The sequence below is a fragment of the Centropristis striata genome, chromosome 23 (genome assembly GCF_030273125.1).
Source record: "Centropristis striata isolate RG_2023a ecotype Rhode Island chromosome 23, C.striata_1.0, whole genome shotgun sequence".
NCBI classification, from domain to species: domain Eukaryota; kingdom Metazoa; phylum Chordata; class Actinopteri; order Perciformes; family Serranidae; genus Centropristis; species Centropristis striata.
In genome coordinates, this window is record NC_081539.1 from 16,625,397 (window position 1) to 16,647,325 (window position 21,929).

The window sequence follows — 21,929 nt, forward strand, 5'->3', positions numbered from 1 at the left end:
TGAAAGAATATTCAAAAAACTGTTTTGTGAGAGCACGAGTGCAGAATAGGAATGTGAGTGTATGTTTTTAGATTTGCTGTGTGTTGAGAGTATGAAACCTGTGTTCCTACCAGAGGAACTACAGACATAAAAAGAGGTTGTTAGATATACCTTTAGCACAAATGTATGAATGGCTTGAAATGCACTTAAGTCATGCACTTAAAAAGATTGTAAATCTTTGTGAAATGTGATTAAATTATGATTAAAGGCATCAATAATTTCCAGGTGAATTTAAACTTTTTGATAACAGTTTAGAAAGATGATCAAATTTTAAGAGTTTGTATTTTTTTTTTTTTTTTTTTATTTATAGCCCAAAAATCAATTCATGTATGGTTCACCTCCAGGGCAGAGGGCGTGATGCATAGAGTTTACACAGCGTGCTTTTGTTCAAACATATGAAACATATATGAAACTCAACTCTATAGACTGTAGGTGACTCATTCAGATGTTTAGGAGGCTCCTTGATCTTCATGGCTCAGTGCCAGGGCAAAAAACAACTTTCATTGTAAACCTGTCATCAGTTTTTTCCCCATATGAAACCTTAAAACAGTTCATAATGTGACTAATACTGAACACCTAGACAGAAGCTTGTTTTAAACAAAACTTACCCCTTTGTAATCATACTGCAGCTTCAGAAGGGATTGTGTAATCTCAAGATGCACAAAAGCACAATCAATAGCCTACAAAGTCAACAGCTGCATTCCTTACATCTTGCAGTAATGAATAGACTTCAGTTTGTCTTCTTTGCTTCTTTGTCAAACCCTTTTTCCTTCACACAGCCTACAAGTTGAAGGCATTTTACAAACTAGACACCACAGAGAGAGAAGCAACACTTAATATCACAACAAATCAGTTTCATTTATTCAATCTTCTTATATAAAAAAAGTTCAATTTTGACATAGTCTTTTACAGTACGATACAGTTATTACATCTTAGCCATGGGAACTGCATATGGTATTGTTAGTATTAAAAGACATGATAATTTGATTATAACTAATTATAATGGGATGACAGACTGTAGGCACTGATGCTTTGTTTGGTTTAGGACCCTAATTAAAAGTACTCAACAGGGTCATCATGTTTCTTGGAAACCTGCATGCTAGTCAGTGAAACTGGTTCATTAGAACATGGGAGTGGCTTGTAGACACGGAGGTGGACATGATCCTCTCCTCCAACATGGACCTGCAAGAAAGTCAAGTTTCATAAGATCTTTGCCACTTGGAGGCAACAGATACAATCTGTAAAATAGTTATTTAATTTTACGTCCTAACAACAGGGAGCAACATTTGCTTTCTGTTTTGGTCTCCACTGACTCCTGGTGCTGTAGCCGCTAAATGCTCTACTTTGTTCACCAGCTAGTCTCCCAACTGTGTCTGTATGCTGTTTGGTGGGGTTTTCACCTGATATGTCCAAAAATTATGCCACGTTTTGATTTTAAGGCTGATTTAATTTTTATTTTTATTTTTATTTATTATGAAGTCACTATGCCATTGTGAGACAATCAAGTGTTGATTCGTAAAGATAAGCAGATCGTTGTTTTTAGACCTTGACAACTGTCAATTACGTTTTAAAACTCCCCTTTTAAGAGATACATGGTATCAAGTGTCAGGCGGCTGCCATATTTCTTTCTGTAATCTACCACACTCAGGCTATAAAATCATGCTGGATTTTTATTATTACATTTTGATGAAGAATTGAAACTGTGACGCCTCGTATTGAGTGATGACAAAACCAAAACAATACAGTTATGGACCAGAAAGCAAACAAAACACGCAATAAACCTTCAAGGAAATGATCAGAATTCTAACAGTTTCATTCATCTGTTTGGTATGGAGCAGCAGAAGTCATGGAAATGTAAGAATCTAATGTTTCAGCACGTCGGGGCCTCCACAGTTTTACCATTGTGGTTGGGGTTTTTTGCCTTGTGAATAGTTACCTTGATGAAATAGTTGGTCCCGGCCACAACCTGACTTGTGTAGCTTTTAGCTGTGAAAACAGCATAGCTTTTCCCTCCTCGTCCCTCTGCAGCGGCCTTTACCTGAGTGACAATGAGATGATAGCAACAAGAAAAATCAAAGACAAGCTATGATTACTTTGTCTGAATCACTTCGATGTGTATCATAATAATAATAATAGCCTAATAACAACAACAACAACACGGGTTTGCTTGGTTTTCCGACTTACCGAATCGGCTATCTTCTGAATTTCTTCGTTAGCATCAGATGCTTTGGAAGTTCCTCCACACAGCGACATTGTGACAGTTTTTTGTAGCAAAAGTCAGCAGAAAGGCGATAGAAACAAGTAGTTTGTGGCAGTGAGGAGTACAATTTAAGTCAGGAAGTCATATGACTCTGTATCATGGATTAAACTATCAAGAAGGGAGGGGTATACTTTTTAAACGGCGTCACAAACCGCCTAAAAAACTAATGACGTCCCTGAGATGCCTATAAATGTTGAAAAATAATTCACAATGTATTTGGGAAATCGTTCAAAGTACAATAAATTATTTTATTTTGAAATATATATGTATTATATAAAGTTGCTCCCCCTCTTAAGAGAGAATTTGGTTTAGCCCGAGGCGTGCCTTTGTTTGGGTGGACTACCGTGATCAAAGCGATGCTGCTGGGAAGTTTGGCAACTTTGGGCAGACTAGACTGGAAATAGACATGAAAAAAACTCATGGGTTTCATGTTTGGGGATTTTGAGGATCAAAGATGAGTCAGTCACTAAATAAACAGCTCACCAAGCTTTTTCTTGAATTCCTTGTTTTAACAGTCAGTTTCTGCAGCAGAAAAAAGGAGTGGGCTGCATCACGATTGAACCTCTCTGTTGTCCAGTCGATTAAAACTTTCCATGCGTTGTCTGAACTGGTTTTGTGGCAGTGAATTGTTGCTATGCGTTTTTGGGATTAAGACCTAATTCCTCTTTTGACACAACTTTGATAGGATATAAATCACACAGACCAGAGGTGATGATTCATCCTATTTTTCTTTGTGCACTGGATTTCCTCTATTTGTCACGTTTATTCAAATACAATTACAAAATACAATTTTGAGATATTTGTACTTTGCTTGGATGTAGCCTATAGACTTACTGCAGATATTTGACTGAAACAGCTATGCTACAATGTAGAAGTACATGTTAAAAGTCCTGTATCTAAGATTATTAGGTAAAAGTAGGCCTACTTTATAGCATGAAAATATACATCAAATCCAAAAATAAGAGTTTTAGTTACGCAGAATGATTTATTTCAAAGTCATGTATATTATATTATTGGATTATAATTATTAATGCATTGACGTGAGGCTAATTTAAAAAAACTTTATATACTGCTTGTGAATTTCTACAAGGTAATAGGCTAATATTAGATCTAATTTTTATCCATAATAATACATTGAAATGTACTTTAAGTTTCTATTTTGTATTTTTAATTACAAGTAGGCTAACTGAAGTCATCCAAATGAAAAAACAAACAAACTTGTACTTCTGTAATTGTACTAATTACACAAGTTATGTGGAAATCCTTACAAGAAGTCCATATACAGCATTGATTCTGTAAAACAGCATCTCAGTTTGGGAAATACTTCTGATATTTACATCACAAAAACTTTCTCTAACACTTGTTTCTAAAATGTAGCCTTTGAGGCCGTTTGCTTAATAAATTAATTGTATGTAGACACATGATTCTTGCGGTTCTTGGGCTGTACCTTCATGGTTTAAATGCACTAATTGTATAAATCATATATTTTTATGTAACCTGTTTTTCCAGCTCTAGGGGAATTAATTACATCTTACTTGCAGCTATTAATAAACCCACACAATTCAAATAGGCCCCGGGCACAGGCAGACTGCTCTGACTGACAAACGAAAACCTGATGAGGACATCTGCTGGAGAAGCATGGCACCCTCATCCAGAATTTTTTTCATCTACCAGGATAGTATCCAGCAGCAACCATTGGTGGAAAAAGTATTCTGACCTAATTACTAAAAGTACTAATACCACACTGTGGAATTACTCCACGACAAGTAAAAATCCTGCATTCAAAAATTACTTAAGTAAAAGTACAAAACTATCAGAATCAAAATTTACTAGCGAAGTACTTGTTATGCAGAAAGGACCCACTCAGATTAATTTATATATTCTAAATATATTATTATATCATTTGTTTTGATACATGTATGTAAGCAGTGTATTCATTTTGAAAAGGTATGGCTTATTTGATCTACTTTATATACTGTTATGTGTTTGTTTGTTTTTTAAAGAGTAATCACTTCAAATGTATCTTTTTTTAAAGTTAAATCTAGACCTGAAAAGTAACTAAAGCTGTCAGCTCAATGTAATGGAGTAAAAAGTACAATATTTGCCTCAACATGTAGTGGAGCAGAAGTATAAAGTAACATTAAATGGAAATATTCAAGTAAATTTGAGTAAATGTACTTGGTGGTTGAAGTGAGCACAGAGGAAGTGCACACATTACCCAAGACACTACTCTAATTTCATGCATGATTAGCCTACATAATTATAACTTCAACAGTATTACTGATAAAATAGACAGATAGATAATAATAGTTAATAATTAGTTTAGATAGTTAATAATTCAATTAATAAATTGCACTTCCAGCAGCAGCACAACACCAATACAATAAAATAGAATAGACTAAAAGTTAAAAACTAGTATAAATGTGCGAAATTAGAGAATGCAATAGATGCTTGCTTTCTGTTGTCTTGTTTTTATTAATATTAGTATTATATTTTAAACTGTGGTTAAAAAGGTGTCGTGACTGTGGTTGGTTAGAATTTCTTATTAAAATGACAACCATAACTTTTCCAACCTGATGATGGCGTCAAATGCTTTTAATGTGGGACTTGTTTGTTTTTTTTAAATAGTAGAAGAAGAAGAAAGACGTTTGTGGCGTCAACAGTCTCGCGTCATGTTTTCACGTCTCTGCTCTCTGCGTGGGCCACTTGTCTTCATCATGCTGTCTTATGTGCTGTCTCGAGGTTTCTGTCAAGTTGTTGCGGAAGTGAACCGCACGTCTTACCCGACCTTTGGCTCAGTTTTACGGGCTTTTACAACCTCAAGTCCCAAATACGGAGAAGCATCCGACAACGGTAAACCAAAATAAAATTCCCAGGTGTACTTGGGCTGTGACTTTATATCCTGTAATATACCTGCCGGCCTGTGTGCCTGGGTGTCATAATTTTACTAATCTCACTACTATTTAAATGTTTATAACTTAATAAAAGTGAATTGTCCTTATCAATGCAGTGGTTTATGGGCTTATCAGAGGCTGCCTGAGTATACTGCCAGCATTGTCAACCTGAAAGGACCGCACAGTGTTTATCTAGTGTTTTTCATGTGATTGTTTGAAACAGAGAGTTTGCATTTTTGTTTCAAATGACAACAATGGTCAGTCAGGAGAGAAAAGGTCTAGTTTTTCCTCACCTCAGTCACCAGCACTACATGCTAAACTAACTTACTGTTAAACCAATGGATGGTGAGTTTTATAGAGTTTTACAGGGACATATTGGTGAATTTTAGCTTCATACTAAAGTGTAATCATTTATGTTTCCCCCTCAGCTTCAGTGGTCACCCACTCGCAGCTGAAGACCATGCTGTCCAACCAAGACATTCAGCTGTTTGATGTGAGAAATCCTGATGAATACCAGGCTGGACGTATACCAGATGCTGTCAACATCCCACGTAAGTGTTTACACATGTGCAAAGCATGAAAAGAGTGGTTTCTATGTTTTCTTTCCACAGAGGCTGCCCCCTCTTAGTTGATTAGTCAACAAATTGGTTGTTTTGGTCGCATTCAACAGCTTTTTTCATGCCGAATTACGTATTTCCATGAAACTTATAAGCACATCTCTTAAAAAACAAGATTTAAAGGGGGGGGGGGGGGGGGTTGCATGTTCTTCGCAAAGTGTTTGTTGACGTAGAATTATTTTAGCTCCAGTGTTTACTCTCATATCATTTGTGTCTTTGTATATCAGTGGGTGTCCTGGAGGAGTCTCTGAAGCTGTCCCCAAATCAGTTTCAGCAGAAATTTGAAGTGAAGGCTCCTGGGAAAGATGACGATAACATTGTGTTTCACTGCAAAAGTGGCAACAGGAGCGCCAAGGCGCTGGACATCGCCCGTCAGCTTGGATTTAGAAGGTAACATCGTGTATACACATGTAACATACAGTAGTCCAATAATTGCTTTACGCATTAAAGGTTAAAGGTGACGGTTTAAACCTGAAGAGCAAATAGATAAAAGTATCTCCACTCTTTTATTTGAATCTGTTAGAGAATGTGGACCCTGCTAAACCACATTATGGGCTGTGAAGCTATGTAGCACAAAAAATGGCAGACTTTATGTTATCTAAATATAAACCACTTCCGGGGCTGCAGCTGGAGTACAATGTCCTCAGACACTGCTTTGGTTTGTTGAACACTGGATGACCTTTTAGTAGAAAAACAAACAACAGTGATAGCAGACTAAGCTCTTCTTTTTTTCCTTCTTTTTCTCAGGTCGAGACATTATAAAGGAGGGTACGCTGAGTGGGAAGAGCTAGAAGGAAAATGAACCCGGGCTGAATTCAGCACTTTAGCTCCATATTTAAATGAAAATGAAACCGCTAATACAGAATATATATGAGAGATATCTTGGGCAACACTCAGTTGACTGTTTATAAGTTACATATTTCATTCATAATCACTGTTACTTTAGCTGTTTTGGCACTTTAAAGATTAAACTTCTTTGACATGTTACTTTTTCTTTTGGCTGCTGATTTAACACAACTGTATCGCTTTATTCTGTGATTTATGACAAACTAATTAAGGGGATAGTTCAGATTTATTGAAGTGTGCTTGTATGAGGTATTTATCCGTCGTAAGTGTATTTTCTTCAGAAGTTAAGCGATGTGCTACTTTGGATGGAGGGTTGGGATTATCCCAGAGGGCACAACAGGTCAGTTTACATAATTTTTTAAAAATTCTCTCACTGTAAAGAAATGCTACTATGGGGGTTAACATCATCACACATGCATATAATTGGGTTCAATGTATCCACAAGAGTCTCAGCTATCTATTGATATCCAATTTAAGCAAGACTGTTTAGGGACTAATGTATCCATAGATCTTCTTGGTTTTTATTATATAATAATAATAATACATTTTATTTGGAGGCGCCTTTCTTGCCACTCAAGGACACCGTACAAAAGGATGGAAAAGAAACAGCAATAAAATACACAGAATTAATAAAAATACAATAGATAGATTGGACAGGGTAAAAGTCATCAGAGGGAGTAAGCAGTTTTCAAAAGATGTGTTTTGAGTAGTGATTTGAAATGGGGGAGTGAGTCAGTGTGAGTAATGAGTTGGGGAGCATCAGTGTCTTCTCTGTAGCCTTGAAATTGAGTCTGCTACAGCGTCTGAAAGAAAGAAAACAGGCAAAAGTTGTTCCGAGTGGTCAAGTATATGCTATATGTGGAATATTTTCACCAATTTGCTTTTACCCTCAGACAGCTATGTTTCAGTAAATATGGGGAGACTAAAGTCAATCTATACTCCTTTCAAAGTCACCAGACTCTATTGGTAGAAACAGTAATTTTACCTTGCAGAAGACAAGAGTTTCTGGTTATCACTGCCCTTATCATTTAGTTTGTTTGTGTTATTGTTGGACTTCTGTAAATCCCAACTAACCCTTTAAAACACCACAGACACACGATAACACAAACATACTAAATGATCGAGGCAGCAGTAGATCACTGACTCTTCCTGCAAGATAAAATTACTGTTTTTGTCAAGAGTATTGATAACGGCTTCTGTCCCCCACTTATGAACTAAAACAGGACTATCTAATGACAAAAAAATGGTAAAGCAGTTTTGTGATGTCAACCATGTTTTATGTGCAATGTGATTACGTATTGTCTGTGTGTTCTTTTTGTTTCATGTTATGTATTCATATAATGTATGTCATGTCTGTTATCATTCTGTGTATTTCAACATTGTATTTGTCCCACTGAAATATAATAGACCCCAGGAAGAATAGCTGCTGCTTTGCAAAAGCTAATGGGGATCTAAATAAAATAAAAACAAACAAACAAAATATTCAGAATACAGCATACATTTAACCTGATAATGATTTTATTTAAGTGGTCCTTTTTTCTGTGCTCCAGTGAATGGACCGTTTGTTATAAGTAGCTCATACAACCCCACTTCAAAAAATCTGAAATGTCCCCAAATGTGAAAGTGTTGGGTTTTTAAAAAAAAAAAAAAATTGTATTAAATTATATAACAATTTCAACATGTCTTTGTTGATTGAATTGTCCTTCATTTTCTTCACAATTCTTCACAACATGCTTTTTTAAAAATAAATGTTTACAGTGTTTCATTCTTTCATTCTTAACATTCTTAACAAACATTCTTAACCAACTCCTCTATTTCATTTGAGCATTTTGAGCAAGTTTTTTTTAGTATGTACTCAAAGACTCAAAACCTGAAAAAACATCTTTGAAATAGTATGTATTTTATATTGGGGACACAACAGCAGTATGAGACGGAGCTGCAGACAGATAGGACATTAATACAGAGATGCCTGTAAAAGCGCCGAAAGTGGTAGTTCAAAAAATGTAATTAAATTCACTTTTATTTATCTATAGCCCAGAATCACAAATCACACATTTACTTTGAAGGGTTTTACAGTCTGTGCAAACTATGAACAAGAACAACAGCAGACTTCCAAAACACTACAGATTTTTTTAAATCGTGCTGGACAGCTTCAGTTCCTGCTGTAGCTTGTTCCAGGTAGAGCGGCCAGAGCAGAACGAAGCATTTTACCCATATCAATTAAAGGTTGAAGAGAGTGATTAAGCCCTGGGGAATGCAGGCTATGGCAGCACTGTTTACATGACATGTAGGTGAATAAGTGGGCAGTTTGAGTGTGGGATAAAAGCAGTTAGGTCAGTGGGCCACTAGATGGCAGCAGATTTCAACCAATTCTAAATAATGTTTTACGTCCTGTATTCCAACCACTGTCCTTTATCATTATTCTCTGGCCTGACCTTCACACATGTATTGGTCCAGACAGGTATGGATCCTGTGAGTAACAGCTCTGTGAGCAGCTGTCAGGAGTCCGATCTGCACAAGGTCCATAGATTCCTCATTCAGAGAGAAAGCAGATCCCACATCATCCTCCCTCAATGGGACTGAATGCAAAACATCGAGTGTGTGTGTGTGTGTGTGTGTGTGTGTGTGTGTGTGTGTGTGTGTGTGTGTGTGTGTGTGTGTGTGTGTGTGTGTGTGTGTGTGTGTGTGTGTGTGTGTGTGTGAGAGTGTCTGTGTCTGTGTGTGTGTGTGTGTGTGTGTGTGTGTGGAGGAGTCATTGCTCTGTTTATGATCTCTGCAAGGAGAAATGTTAGTGCTGGACCTCTGTGGGTTTAAACGTTAGAGTTGATCCTCTCACTAACCGTAGAAAAAGGAGTTTGGACGTGCCTCCATTCAAAAACACTTTTTTTTGCACTTCTAACACACAAATCAAGTCAGAGAGGAAATAGTATGAGTGGAGAAAAGCACTGCATCTTAAGTCAGAATTCTTTTGTGTTATGGATGTCATACATCAAATGTATGGATTCATGCTATGGTGTGTATTATGATTCTCTTCGGCTCTGCAGTGCACAGGAGATACATACCAGCCTGCTGCTGTGGAGGAAAAAGAATGGCTCAAATTTCCAAGGACGTTTGGACACTTTAGCATGAGTTAAAACACAAAGTGACTCCAGGTTGGTGGTGAAAAATGATCAGTTAGGGCTGTTTGTCAGCTGCTGCTGTTACATGGAACAGATCATCAACCTCCTGCTGCTCTCTGCTTTTAAAAATGCACTTTATGGGAGACTTTGTAATGAAATCTCCAGTGGGTGCATGTCCCGTCATTTGTTAAATATAGAAATATCTGGAAACATGAGCCGCGTGCTCTTCATTTGCCCACCATTTGATGAATTGATGTGGTGATTAAAAAGAAACAAGTATTTAAATCCAACCAAAGTGCCAAAGCAGGTCTGTTGAATTTTCTCTCTTTAAACAATGAAATTGGACTCATTTCAAGTTGGAAGTGGTTCATAGAGGTAAAGCAACACCTTCCCTTGGTACACTTCACATTGGTTTGGTCCAGACCGTATTTGTTTGGTGTGTGCTGCTTCTCCAGGGCTTATTACTTTTATCTTAAAATGCCATGAAGACTATGGCAAAACAAAGCACATTGGCTGCAGTCTGTGAGATATAAGACACAAGCTGTAGGTACTTTTTATCTGCACCGTTTTTCTTCTTCTAGTGTGGCAGGAGGATAGAAAGGGACCTGTAGGATGCCAGAGCCACAGTTGTGCGTCAGCCTATACGTTTTTTTGTCATGCACAGACCAAGTGTGACCTAATTTACGCTCTGCAGGTTATGCTGGTTCTATTTTATCAGGCCAACAATAGGCTATTTTTGTGCGAATGTCACTTCCAGCGAATCACGACCCAGACTGGTTCAGGGTCATACTGAGGAGAAAAGCCATGGGACACAATTTAAGCATATATGATCATGAATGATAGAAAAAAACTATTTAAAGTAAAAATTCTGGCGTTAAAGCCAGGGTGTAATAATTAGTCACCTTCATTTGCCACTGCATCACCTAACGCGCAAAGGGAGACACCTGACGTCTCCAACACGTATGCGCGCCTCCTGTGTGGCTGCAAAATCAAGGTGGGGGGGAGGAAGGGGGAAAAAAGCTCAACGCGTGTTATCGGCAGTCACACAGACCGGGAGCGTTGGTGGAAATATAGTAAGTGAGTGGTTCATCAGTGAGCTCCCCACATTCACATTCGCCTGTGCGCAATGGCACCGAGCGCTCCTCCTGCTGCCTCGCGGAGCTGGACGCGATGACCGGATAACTTTAAACTCTGCACGGATGATGCTTTTCCTCGATGGCATCTGATGAATTCTCCACTGGGAAACAGTAACAGGTATGTACGTGTGTTTACTCTATTCCGTCTTGGTTGGAGAGAGAAAAAACAACAACAAAAACAGCTTCTTTATTTAACGCAATTTTGAAGTTTTCTTGTTTTTGCTCCAGTATTTGTGCCGTATCTGCTGATTTTGTTCCTGATTGTTTAATTATGCGTGCTCTCTCATAGGTGATCATATGGGCAAATAGTTTCATATCTATTGCTCTGTGATAATGGACTATATTTGACCCCAATCTTCCTCGAAGCGGGATTGTGGAGTCTGATAAGGTGCTCTATCGTGGGATTTAATTGAATTTTACGATTAAGGTCTGCTACAATACATTTGTGAAGAAAGAAAAAAAATAATAGATTAGATTATTTTTGGCTGCATCACCCCAGGTTAATTGATCCGCAATACATTTATTATTAGCCCCATGTTGTTGTAATGGAACTAAGTTGCCTTTAGGTCTTATTTTATATGCATTTAATACAGTAATTACCATTGCATCCTTCCTAATGGCTTAAGAGCAGACAGCAACACTATGTAATGCATACACATAATGATGGTGGCTGTGTGCATTTGAGGGTCCAATGATGCCCATATCACACACACACACACACACACACACACATGCAGGAGGTAAGAGCCTCGTGCATGTTGACATTGGTTAATATGAGAGAGAACATAAGAGTGAAGAGGGAAATCAGTTTCTATTAGCACTTTATCTCAAATATACAAACGGGCCATTCACTGGAGCACTATCCAGCTTTGTATCACATAACCTAACCGGTGCCCTCAGATTAAAAATTCATAAGTTGTTTTATGAATTGCATTCCTCGTGACCTGTCACACTTGATTTTGTGAGAAATTTCCATTAGGCATGAGACTTCAAGGTGATTGGTATCGGTGGCTGTTCTTTGTATTTTTGTTCACTTGCTTCTTCCAGATTTTCTTGTGGACAACCATATGATACTGGAGCCATTGGAATTATAGACTGGGGAAAAAATCTTTAAAAGCCTCTTGGATTTGAGCCAGGTCTAAAAATGATTCTCAGCGTCTTTCTCCCTATTTCTGTAACAGAAAGAGAGAGGAGGAGGGGAGGGGGATGAGATGGATCAGTTTGTTTAACATGTAGACACAGGTGTGAGCACCACCACAGCCAGCTTTCTGGATTCAGGCCAGAGAGGGAGGTTTGGGAATAAATGAGAGGAAGGATGGATTGTGAGGAGCAGAGCCCGGGACCAGAGCCAACTGGACCTCTCATGGTGGCAGCACGGACTTATTACCCCTCCCTGATGAGCTAACCTCACTGACACTGCTCAGATGCACAACTCATTAAAGTTATCATCTCAGTTTGTGCTTCTGTTATAGGGTTGGTCCATGTCTGCTGCATTGACATATCCGGATGAAACGTGGGATGTTGTTTATATACTTTCTTGTCTTTCCATTGGTTACTTTCCCTCTTTATTAGGGTTACGCAGGTCATGTTTTTTTTTAAATATGTGCACAACCAATCTGACTTCATGCATTATAGTTGCACAGTTGTCAGGACTGAGGACTGAGACGGTGCTCTGATATCCCAGTGTCTGGCTTAGGTGGTCCGCCATCAGTGGTAGGTGATGGCATTGTCTATCGGCCCAACCCAGTATCTTTAGCTGTATTAAAAGCCATTTACAGGAAGGAAGAGGAGGCATTTGAGAGGCTGACTGGAACAATCATAAATGCATTATTACACCATCAATGAAGTTTGCTGTTGAGAGCCTGATTTTCTGCTGAGTCTTTATGGAGCTGATTGTCTGTGTTGGAGCCACGGAGCTTAGGACGCATCGATATGTGCTTCCATTTTTCCTTCAGCAGAAAATGTGCCAGTGTATACCGCAAGGAACATTACTGCAGGGATGGTTTTCAGCTCTTTTATTTATCAGTTCATCTGACTACTGTTGCTAGGAGCCAGGAGACGTTTCCTCCCTAGGCTTCTGACCTGAAAATGATGCTGCCACCATCATCTGGTGGCTATTAAGCCACACTTTCATCTGACTAATGAGATGTGAGAAATGTCTGAGAATCCAAGCGAGAGAGAGTTCTGTGACGAACGGGTAAACACCAAACTGTGCTCTTTTTCTTTAGGTCTGCCAAACATCTCACCTCCCATGTCACCGGCACGTCTCAATGGCGATGTTTAGCAGTGCAGAGCGGGTCTGGAATGAAACAGACCGCCTCGGATGGGAGTCGGAGAGCAATGAGACCTCAGAAGCATCACAGGATGAACGTAATTACTACGCCATGCTGTACTCCCTGCTCATCCTGGCCATCGTGTTCGGGAACGTGCTGGTGTGCCTGGCTGTGCTGAGGGAGCGTTCCCTCCAGACGACCACTAACTACCTGGTGGTGAGCCTGGCTGTGGCCGACCTGCTGGTGGCCTCGTTGGTCATGCCCTGGGCTGTGTACTTGGAGGTGAGGAGGTCAGGGTGTCTGGAGGCCTATTAATGAGTATTTTCCTGCAGAGCCAGAGGGTTTAATTTTAGGACAGGGTTTCTGGGACCCGGGCTACACCGTGGTGTGGTGTTTAGCAGTTTGCCTCACAGCAAAGGTCACAAGTTTGAATCCGGCAGCTCTTCTGTGTGGAGTTTGCATGTTCTCCCCATGTCAGCATGCGTCCTCTCTGGCTTCCTCCCACAGTCCAAAGACATACAGTTTTGGTTTAATTGGTCTAAATTGCCCATAGGAATGAATGAAAGCGTGATTGGTTTTCTGTCTCTATGACCCAACACTTGATTGTAAAATGCATATTGAGCAATTGGATCACAAGTGGTCAGTGCTAAATACAAGTGTAAACAGGGTCCAAGACACATTGTGATCAGATCTCTCCAACCACTTGCCGAGGTGGTCTAGAATGCATGTGACCACATATATTTTTCCTCAATGCAGGTTGTGTGTCGGTTGTTTTGATGACAGATCACCAATGGTCAACAAAATAGAGAGGAGCTCTGGTGTAAGTGGTTAGGGCGCGGAACCAGCTGTCTAATGACTATTTTGGTAGAAGATTCAGTCCAAAGAAAACTTAATGGATAAGTCATATCATAATCGGGCCGTTTACGATGGTATTGCTAGTGGTGTAGGTAGTCGCAAAATCTGAACACGTGGTCTGAGCTGGAGACGCATGATACACACAGGTGTAAACGGCTATGTGTCTCATCTGTTCACTCGTGATCACCCAAGATGCATTTTAAAAACAAGTCTAAATAGGATATATGCGGTAGTCTGGCAACCTGTCCCAAAGTCAGCTGGGATCGGCTCCAGCCCTGTGACACGAGTTCAGTTAAGCGGTTAAGGATAATTGATGAAAGACTTTCTTGGACCTGCGTTTTTTGTGACACTGCCAGTCATTATCAAGAGACATACTAACTAACCCTGACTCCTAACCCCTAACCCTAACTGTTACCACTTCCACATTAAATGAAGTAGCTGCCTCAAAGGGCTGGGGTCCTAGTACAAGTGCGGTCCTGGGACTGATGTGGTCCTGTGGCTGCAGCCTCTGGTACTGCAGGAACATACTACTGCAAAAATGTGTGTACAGGGTGAGTACTGATGTTAAGTTAGCTTAATTTTTCACCTTTAAATTCAGTTCATTTCAGTTACTTATTGTAAACTGGATGCTGCACACTACACTGAACACTGCATAACATTTCATACAGTTTAATTTTTGTAATATTTACAGCTAGTAAGACTTGTAGTGGCAGAAGTTTGACTTCAAGCATTTATCCATTGCTTTTAGGTAACAGGTTTTTATCCATTAGACAACTAACTTTATTGCAACTGCAACTGTTGCAACTGATTACTTTTAGCTTACTGTTTCAACAGTTTACTTTTAGCAAATGTTATTATTTCAACCATTAACCATTACTTTTACCAAACCATTTCAACTAACATGTATACACTACCTGTAGTTATTTCCAACATTACTTTTTAACTAACGATTTCAACTTGAATTAGCCTTCTTTTAGCAATTTAAATTGAAGCTGCAATGACTGGGTCAGGGAAGCCAATGCAGAAGTGCCTTAAAGCTGCATTCTTTCTAAATGCCACACTACACTGGTTGCAGAAAGAAATCTGATTGTATAGAAGTCTATGAAAAAAAGGCCCTACTTGACTTATCTATCTATCTAACTCAGTGAACATTTTCCTTTCTGAAAATGCAAAACTCGATGCTTCAAAACTGTAGTCTATAAACCAATATGATGTCTTTTATACAATCTGTAATTTAAATTGTGTTATTTATCCGTTACTTTTGGCTTTTTCAAACATTTATCCATCACTATTTACTTTTATCAAATTGTTTTAACTGTTTTTCCATTAACTTAACTGCTATGATGGTAGCTTGTTATTGTGGCCATACATTTACTAAATTACCAATTTGTCATCCTAATTGGATGTTTATTTTTCTCCCTTAACACAAATATGTGGATGTTTTTCAAATTAAATCATGAGCTGAGCTAACCCCGCAATCTTTCCAACTTCCTCGCTGGCAACGAAATAATTACAGCTTGTGCTTCAAGCATCCCTGGTTGGGAATCACTGATCTAAAGCTCTGAAGGGGAAGAAAGTGGAGGGGAAGTACAGAGGATGTGGAACAGATTGAAATACAGATGCTTGGCAGTAAGTGAGGAGCTGACACTGGAGAGGGAAGAGAGGATAATAGATGTGGGAGACAAAGTGAACTTTTGCAACAAGAGAAAGGAGCTACAGTCAGAGATAAAAAGGATGAGGGTCATTTGGAGCTTATTACATGTGTGACAGCTGTGTGGGTGAAATGAAGACAGTAATGATGATAAAAGGTGGTTTAGATAGTTCATAACCATTCATGTAGATTATACATAATAGCTGAAGAAGATATTGAAAATTAACAAATAATGACTTCATCTGCTCTGGGTAATTGGCCGAGCTTCATATTGTGGAGAAGCAATTGTAGACCTGTGGATTTAATTTCTATCAAAACTTCAGAAGCAAATTTATATTTATGAATGCTCTTAATTTTGATTTGCACTCCACAGATTATTCATTAATGCTGATTGTTAATGTTCTCAGTCTCCACATTTGTGGTGCTGTTAGCTACATTAACTGAACTCTGCACACTGAAAATTAACTTCACATGTGTCCTGTTTATGTGTACACAGACTCATGCTTGTGTGTGTGTATGGAATACTATCCTTGAAGCTTGAGTGTGTTGCTCAAGGGCAGGTGTTTGCCGACATGAGGTCTAAAAATCACCTGGTTTAAGTCCAGTTATGTTTAACAAGCAGCCACCCTGCCGCCCAAAGTTTGCTCTCTGTCAGCAGAAAACACTCTTTCTCACAGCGTGCAGAAGATTCAACTCCAGGTCAACCATAAAAAATGTTCTAACACACTCAGTGGGCAAGAGCTGACAAATTAAACATGATTATATCCTGTGAAAGGTAAATTAAGGTGGCCAGGAACCTTGCCGGGATCCAGTCATGAGTTTAACTTTCATGCTGTTAGAGCATGTGTTACATTTTTCATTTCAGATTCAAAGGGCAGACTTACAATCCCATAAGGAATGAGTCATTAAAAGATAGTAAGACACAAAGGTACAATATTCATTCATTTTGCAGCAATGTAAAGGGGAGTAATATCCCGGATAAGGTCAGGGAAAAACACATTAGATCAGAGTCCGAGGCAAAAACTTTTAACTCCCATGAGAAGCACTGCGAGCACTTTTCCCCTGCAAGCTCTAATGTGAAGGATGGGGGATTAGCTTGTTGTGACCAGGGGGTTGCTGGTTTGCTTCTGCAGGTGTATCTTGGCTGGAAAAGTGACTGAGTATCCCCCCCTCCAAACCCTCAGCAGGTTCTAATCATGTGCCCTTGAGCAAGCCATCTTATTCCTGGATGCTACAGTTGATGTATGACTCGTACTTGAAGGAAAGCGGTTTTATTGGCAGCAGTGACTGAGTGCTCACTTTCCACAATTCATTCTAAATGATGCTGCTTGGCCTCAGCAAACGTATGACCTGACTGAGGAAACAGCTCCGTGTGTAGTGTGGAGGTTACTCTTTCATTCAGATTCTATCAGTGGTGTTTTGTTGTAAAATACAGGGAGATGTGACAGAAAACAGAAGATTAAGGGATACAAAGGTACACTGCTGATTTATCCTTGAAAAGACATTTTGTTCCTCAGACCTTTGTCAAGGAAAATGTAGTAGTTTATTGTAGCAGGGCTTGACAGTAATGGTTGACAGGTTGACTTTGGCAACTATTTGCAACCAATTATCGCCATCAATGGCAAATATTTCTTTTACAATATTTGGACAACACATATTAAGGGCAGGTGGTGTCTGAGGGACACCCAACAGGAAAATTAGAGCCTCAAACATTTACTTTTATGCACCATAAAGTGGCTTTATTTTCAAGAAAAACAGGAAATGATATAATATATATAATATTGATATAAATATCAATATTTTGTACTGTGCAACTGGTGGAGGACTGCTCCAAACAAAATTTCGTTGTCTTGTACAATGACAATAAAGTTCTATTCTATTCTATTCTATTCTAAATTCAGGCGGCAGCTGACAATTAAAATTATAAAAATGTAATGTATAGTGCAATAAGACTCTTCAGTATTGGTTTCAAACAGCTATTCTCCTGTAGATCAACTTCTCACATTTACAAGTCATGTTTCCATAAGAAAATTTATATGTGCATTTTGAAGATTTGCATGAAAAAAGCTTGATGGAAACACCAAAATCGATAAAAATTTAAAAAATGTACATAAAAGTTTTTATGCTCGCTTGAGGTTGTTTTTGACGTTTTTTGTTTGTTGTCGTGGGTTGTTTTTTATGTGCCAAACAAGTTCTAATGTAGCGAACATTTAACTCAGATGACTAATATTCTTACTTTATGTAAAGCAGTGGAAACACAAACACATCCCTCTGACAGATGCTCATCTCCTGACCCAGTTTTCTAACAACCGCTGCTCATTCTGTGTCTTTTCACTCTGGCCATTTTAACACATTCGACTGCTGCTAAACTAGCTACAGATCACATATGTTCAAACAGTCGATACGAGGTGTCTGCGAAGCCTGACTGAGTCACCATCGGTTTCCCACGCTGAGCACACAATGTTCAATACGTGCCCACATGTGTGCCTTAGTCTTTTTGTGTGAGCGGGTGACTGAGTTGAACAAAAACTCTTTCCATACATTATGGCATAAGCTGGTTCCTACACTTTCCATAATGCAATCAAAGAGTATTTTTTGAACCAACTCTCTCTGCATGCTAAACATAACGTCTTTTAAACTCAATGCCCCCAGTTTCTGCAGACATTATGCAGCTGTCACAGGCTGAGTGCGTCCACATACATCATGGCTAGTACTATTTTCATAAGCAGCATATATTTCCTTTTTTTTAAATTTAATATTTATAGATGATGCTAAATGGATCGATGTGTTAAACATGCAATGAAAATTAAGTATCTGATCTTTTCTTATCCCTTTTCTTTTCTATTCTTTGTTTTCTTTTCCTATCTTTGTTATCTTTTTTCTTATCTTTTTTGTCTTTTCTTATCTTATCTTATCTCATCTTATCTTAATTATCTTATCTTTTCCTATATTTTCTTGTCTTTTCTTATCTTTTCTTATCTCATCTTATCTCATCTTGACTTATCGTATATTGTCTTTTCTTATCTTTTCTTATCTTATCTTTGTTATCTTTTCTTATCTTATCTTTGTTATCTTTTCTTTTCTTTTCTTTTCCTATATTATATTATCTACATAGTAGTTACTATAAATGAGTAGAGGTGGGGGTAGGTTAAGACTGGGATGTTTTAAAGGTGAAGCATGTTGAATATGAATATTCGAAGTGAACCACACCGGCATGTATAAATGTCTTTTGGTTTCTCTCCATGCATGTGTGACAACTCTGGTCTCTGCGTGAGATATTGCTGTCTATTTACATCTCTGTACATGTGTGTGTGCTGAGAGTATTCCCATGTGTGCGTGCCGCCTCTCCGTGTAGGTAGGCGTATATTCCCATCTTGGACTGAAGAGATTCAGCAGTCAGGCGATGTAGCTTGGGTCCCATTTATCTTTGTCAGACAGTCATTACCAGGCATTATTGAGCCTAAGTGAAAGCTTGTCGGTCTCAACAGGATTGTGCTGTGGTGGTTTGGGGTGATATGTGTTTAGCTTGAGGTCAATATCCTTTGGAAATTGGAAATTTCCTTGAGGATAATACGTTTTTAAACATAATGTATGTTATCCATCATGACATCATCGCAGGACATTTGCACACTTGTCCCCTCAGCTTGTGTCATCTGAGAACTTAAACCTATGTAATTCATGCATAAATTCAATATATCAAGGTGAACATGGTAGTATTTTAGCAGCTTTTTTTCTTTATCCTTCCTTGTAACCAAACCATCTTCCTGTGCATATTTTCCCTCCTTCCTGGCCTTTCTGGTGCACATGCAAGTGTGTGTGCTCATGTGTGCGTCACACTTCACGGTGAAGACGGAAAAGAGGAACGTGTGCGTTGATAATCTGCCTGTCTGTCCTGTGCAGGTGGTCGGCGGCACCTGGCTTTTCAGCCGGCTCTACTGTAACGTCTTTGTCACGCTAGATGTGATGATGTGCACCGCCAGTATCCTCAACTTGTGTGCTATCAGCATTGACAGGTGAGTGTGCAGTGTGTGTGTGTGTGTGTGTGTGTGTGTGTGTGTGTGTGTGTGTTTACCTTCCTGCTGCATGACTACAGATATGTGCCGTGACACCTGCAGTATAAATGTCATCCATGTGAGATTTCAATATTTCAATGTCCTGTTCTTTTCTTCACCTCGCCTCATAGATATTTCAAAACCTTCTTCAGAAAGACAACATTTCCCCATCTCACTCATATCCTCTTGATAGATGTGTGTCAGTGTGTATTTCTGTGTGCGTGGCACAATTAGAGGCAGAGAGGAAAAAAGTCAGGAGAGTCTGTATAGCTGAGTTATTATTTGAAGTTCCAAGTTCAGATTGTGGTCTGTTTCCATCTAATTGCGGTGCATTTGTCTGCATTAATGCAGGGGGAGCTGTGCCGTGCATCAGTTGAATCTTTACTATAGATGTGCATCTTGTATTTCAATTATTTATTTGCTTAGTTTTCTTCTTGTGTAACAGTTAATATTTAATTTCTCTCTGCGGTCTTTGAACTTACAACCCGCAGGCATCAAGAGTTCAACTACACAGAATAAATAAAGAACTCCGTATAGACTGGAGGTGTCATGGGAATGTGTTTGTACAGTTAGTAAGACTATGAGTAAGACTCATAAGAACCTAGTGTCGACAGGTACTTGATCAAAGCTGGGGTAGGCAGTGTTCCTAAGATAAACTTGAGAAAATTCTAAAGAAAATGTATAAGATGTTTCTAAGAATGTTCTTAAATGCTATTCACCATTTTTTATTTAGAATTGTCGTATGTCATAGGAACTTCTTAGTTTTTCCACTTAGGACGTTCTTAGATTTTTAACTAAAGATCACTCATGTGACAATAACGTTTTTACATGGTTCATCACTTGGCCTACTTGAATAATATGTTCATACTGATTCACTAAGTAGTATAAAATACAACAACTGCCTCCGTGATTTACTAACAGTACATTTTAGTGTGATCTAGGAGAAGGTTAATGTCACACAGACTGAAAGGACATTTCAATTATATGTCACCTGCCAAAATAAGATTTATGTGATACATTCACAAAAAAACTACTCTGACCAAACACAATGAACAAAATCTGTTAACACATTGTCTAGGGCTACACTAAATATTAAAGAAATGAAATAATTGTCATACAAATTTGTTAAAGTAAATACACATCAAGACTTTACCATTTCACTGTAGCTGTTTTAAGACTGCTGAGGGCTTCTCTTAAAGTTGTGAAGAAATATGAAAAGAAATCTAAGAACATTGTTTTCAAGAATCTCATTTGTTCTCAAGTTCTATCTTAGGAAAAAACTTAAGAAGAACATTAAGAAAAAAACTAAAGAAAAGATAAGAATTTCTTCATGAATACCAAATCTTAAATTTTGCCTTTAGAGCAAAGAAAAAGTGGCACTTAAGAAGCTTTTTTGGTTTCGCTTTATATTAAGGTCCTTGTAATAACCATTAATTAACAAGTAATAAGGCCCTTGTAAGTCCTTACAAGATGCTTATTAACATTATTGTGTGTTTATAAGCTCATATAAGTGTTAATAATGGCATTACAAACACCCATGACCCACCCATTATGTCTTTGCCATGCCTTTATTAATCTTATTTTGTTTGCTTATTGATATTAAAATATACTTTATTGCTCATCTATTGTAGGTTAACTATAAGTTAACTATGCTTTTTGCAACTACCGGATCTAAAGCGAGAACAATGCCTTATTACTTGTTAATTAATGGTTATTAAGGACCTTATTATAAAGCGTTACTGCTTTGTGAATCTGGCCCCAGCTTTCTGGAAAAGACAAATACAGCCCTCCTCCTGCTGCTGCTGTCCTAAGCTCCTCCTTCCAGAGCAGCACTCGCATATTCACACACTGCATGCGTACTTGTCATTTATTTAAATTGTCCCAATGGTGCATGTGACCCCGATGCATTTATATAGCGGTGATTTTATGAGAATTGCTGTCTTTTTTTCTATGCAAATTGTGTGCCTTCAAAGCCCTTTGAGATTTGACGTTTGAGGTGTAAAATAAAACGTCACTATCGGCAATGAATTTTAGAGATGGAGAGAAAATGTGGCTAATAGTTTAGACTTCTGCCAACCGTAGCCGTGAGCTCATGGCTGCTTCGTTTATGCGTTAATTGTCGTACTTTCTTTTTACCAGTCGCCAATTGGAGGAGAGATACTGTATTAACCCCCCCTTGTTAGGAAA

General features: G+C 38.5%; 3 protein-coding genes across 3 annotated transcripts in view; 2 read left to right on the forward strand and 1 right to left on the reverse strand.

Moving 5' to 3' along the window:
* Positions 1 to 872: 872 nt before the first annotated feature.
* Positions 873 to 2,397, reverse strand: LOC131962075 (cystatin-B-like). Its single transcript, XM_059327032.1, has 3 exons — positions 2,224 to 2,397; positions 1,976 to 2,077; positions 873 to 1,221 (listed from the first exon to the last, which is right to left on the reverse strand). The coding sequence occupies exons 1-3, from the start codon at positions 2,290 to 2,292 to the stop codon at positions 1,093 to 1,095; spliced, it is 300 nt and encodes a 99-aa protein (XP_059183015.1). The 5' UTR covers positions 2,293 to 2,397; the 3' UTR covers positions 873 to 1,092.
* A 2,548-nt stretch (positions 2,398 to 4,945) lies between these two features.
* On the forward strand, positions 4,946 to 8,334 carry si:ch211-161h7.8 (thiosulfate:glutathione sulfurtransferase). The gene is made up of 4 exons (XM_059326878.1): positions 4,946 to 5,152; positions 5,622 to 5,744; positions 6,038 to 6,200; positions 6,558 to 8,334. The coding sequence occupies exons 1-4, from the start codon at positions 4,972 to 4,974 to the stop codon at positions 6,610 to 6,612; spliced, it is 522 nt and encodes a 173-aa protein (XP_059182861.1). The 5' UTR covers positions 4,946 to 4,971; the 3' UTR covers positions 6,613 to 8,334.
* Positions 8,335 to 10,924: 2,590 nt separating this feature from the next.
* Positions 10,925 to 21,929, forward strand: part of drd3 (dopamine receptor D3) — a 32,107-nt gene continuing 21,102 nt past the window's right edge. The window contains exons 1-3 of the mRNA XM_059327452.1: positions 10,925 to 11,029; positions 13,140 to 13,466; positions 19,591 to 19,703. Coding sequence (XP_059183435.1) covers positions 13,182 to 13,466; positions 19,591 to 19,703 — 398 coding nt within the window. The 5' untranslated portion in view covers positions 10,925 to 11,029; positions 13,140 to 13,181. The remainder of the gene's footprint in view (positions 11,030 to 13,139; positions 13,467 to 19,590; positions 19,704 to 21,929) is intronic.

Coding starts and splice junctions, on each gene's coding strand:
- LOC131962075 (XM_059327032.1), bottom strand. CDS start 2,292: ATGTCGCTGTGTGGAGGAACTTCCAAAGCATCTGATGCTAACGAAGAA. Junction 2,078..2,223: donor TTCAGAAGATAGCCGATTCG/GTAAGTCGGAAA, acceptor ATTGTCACTCAG/GTAAAGGCCGCTGCAGAGGG. Junction 1,222..1,975: donor GGACCAACTATTTCATCAAG/GTAACTATTCAC, acceptor ACTTTCTTGCAG/GTCCATGTTGGAGGAGAGGA.
- si:ch211-161h7.8 (XM_059326878.1), top strand. CDS start 4,972: ATGTTTTCACGTCTCTGCTCTCTGCGTGGGCCACTTGTCTTCATCATG. Junction 5,745..6,037: donor AGATGCTGTCAACATCCCAC/GTAAGTGTTTAC, acceptor TTTGTATATCAG/TGGGTGTCCTGGAGGAGTCT. Junction 6,201..6,557: donor CGTCAGCTTGGATTTAGAAG/GTAACATCGTGT, acceptor TCTTTTTCTCAG/GTCGAGACATTATAAAGGAG.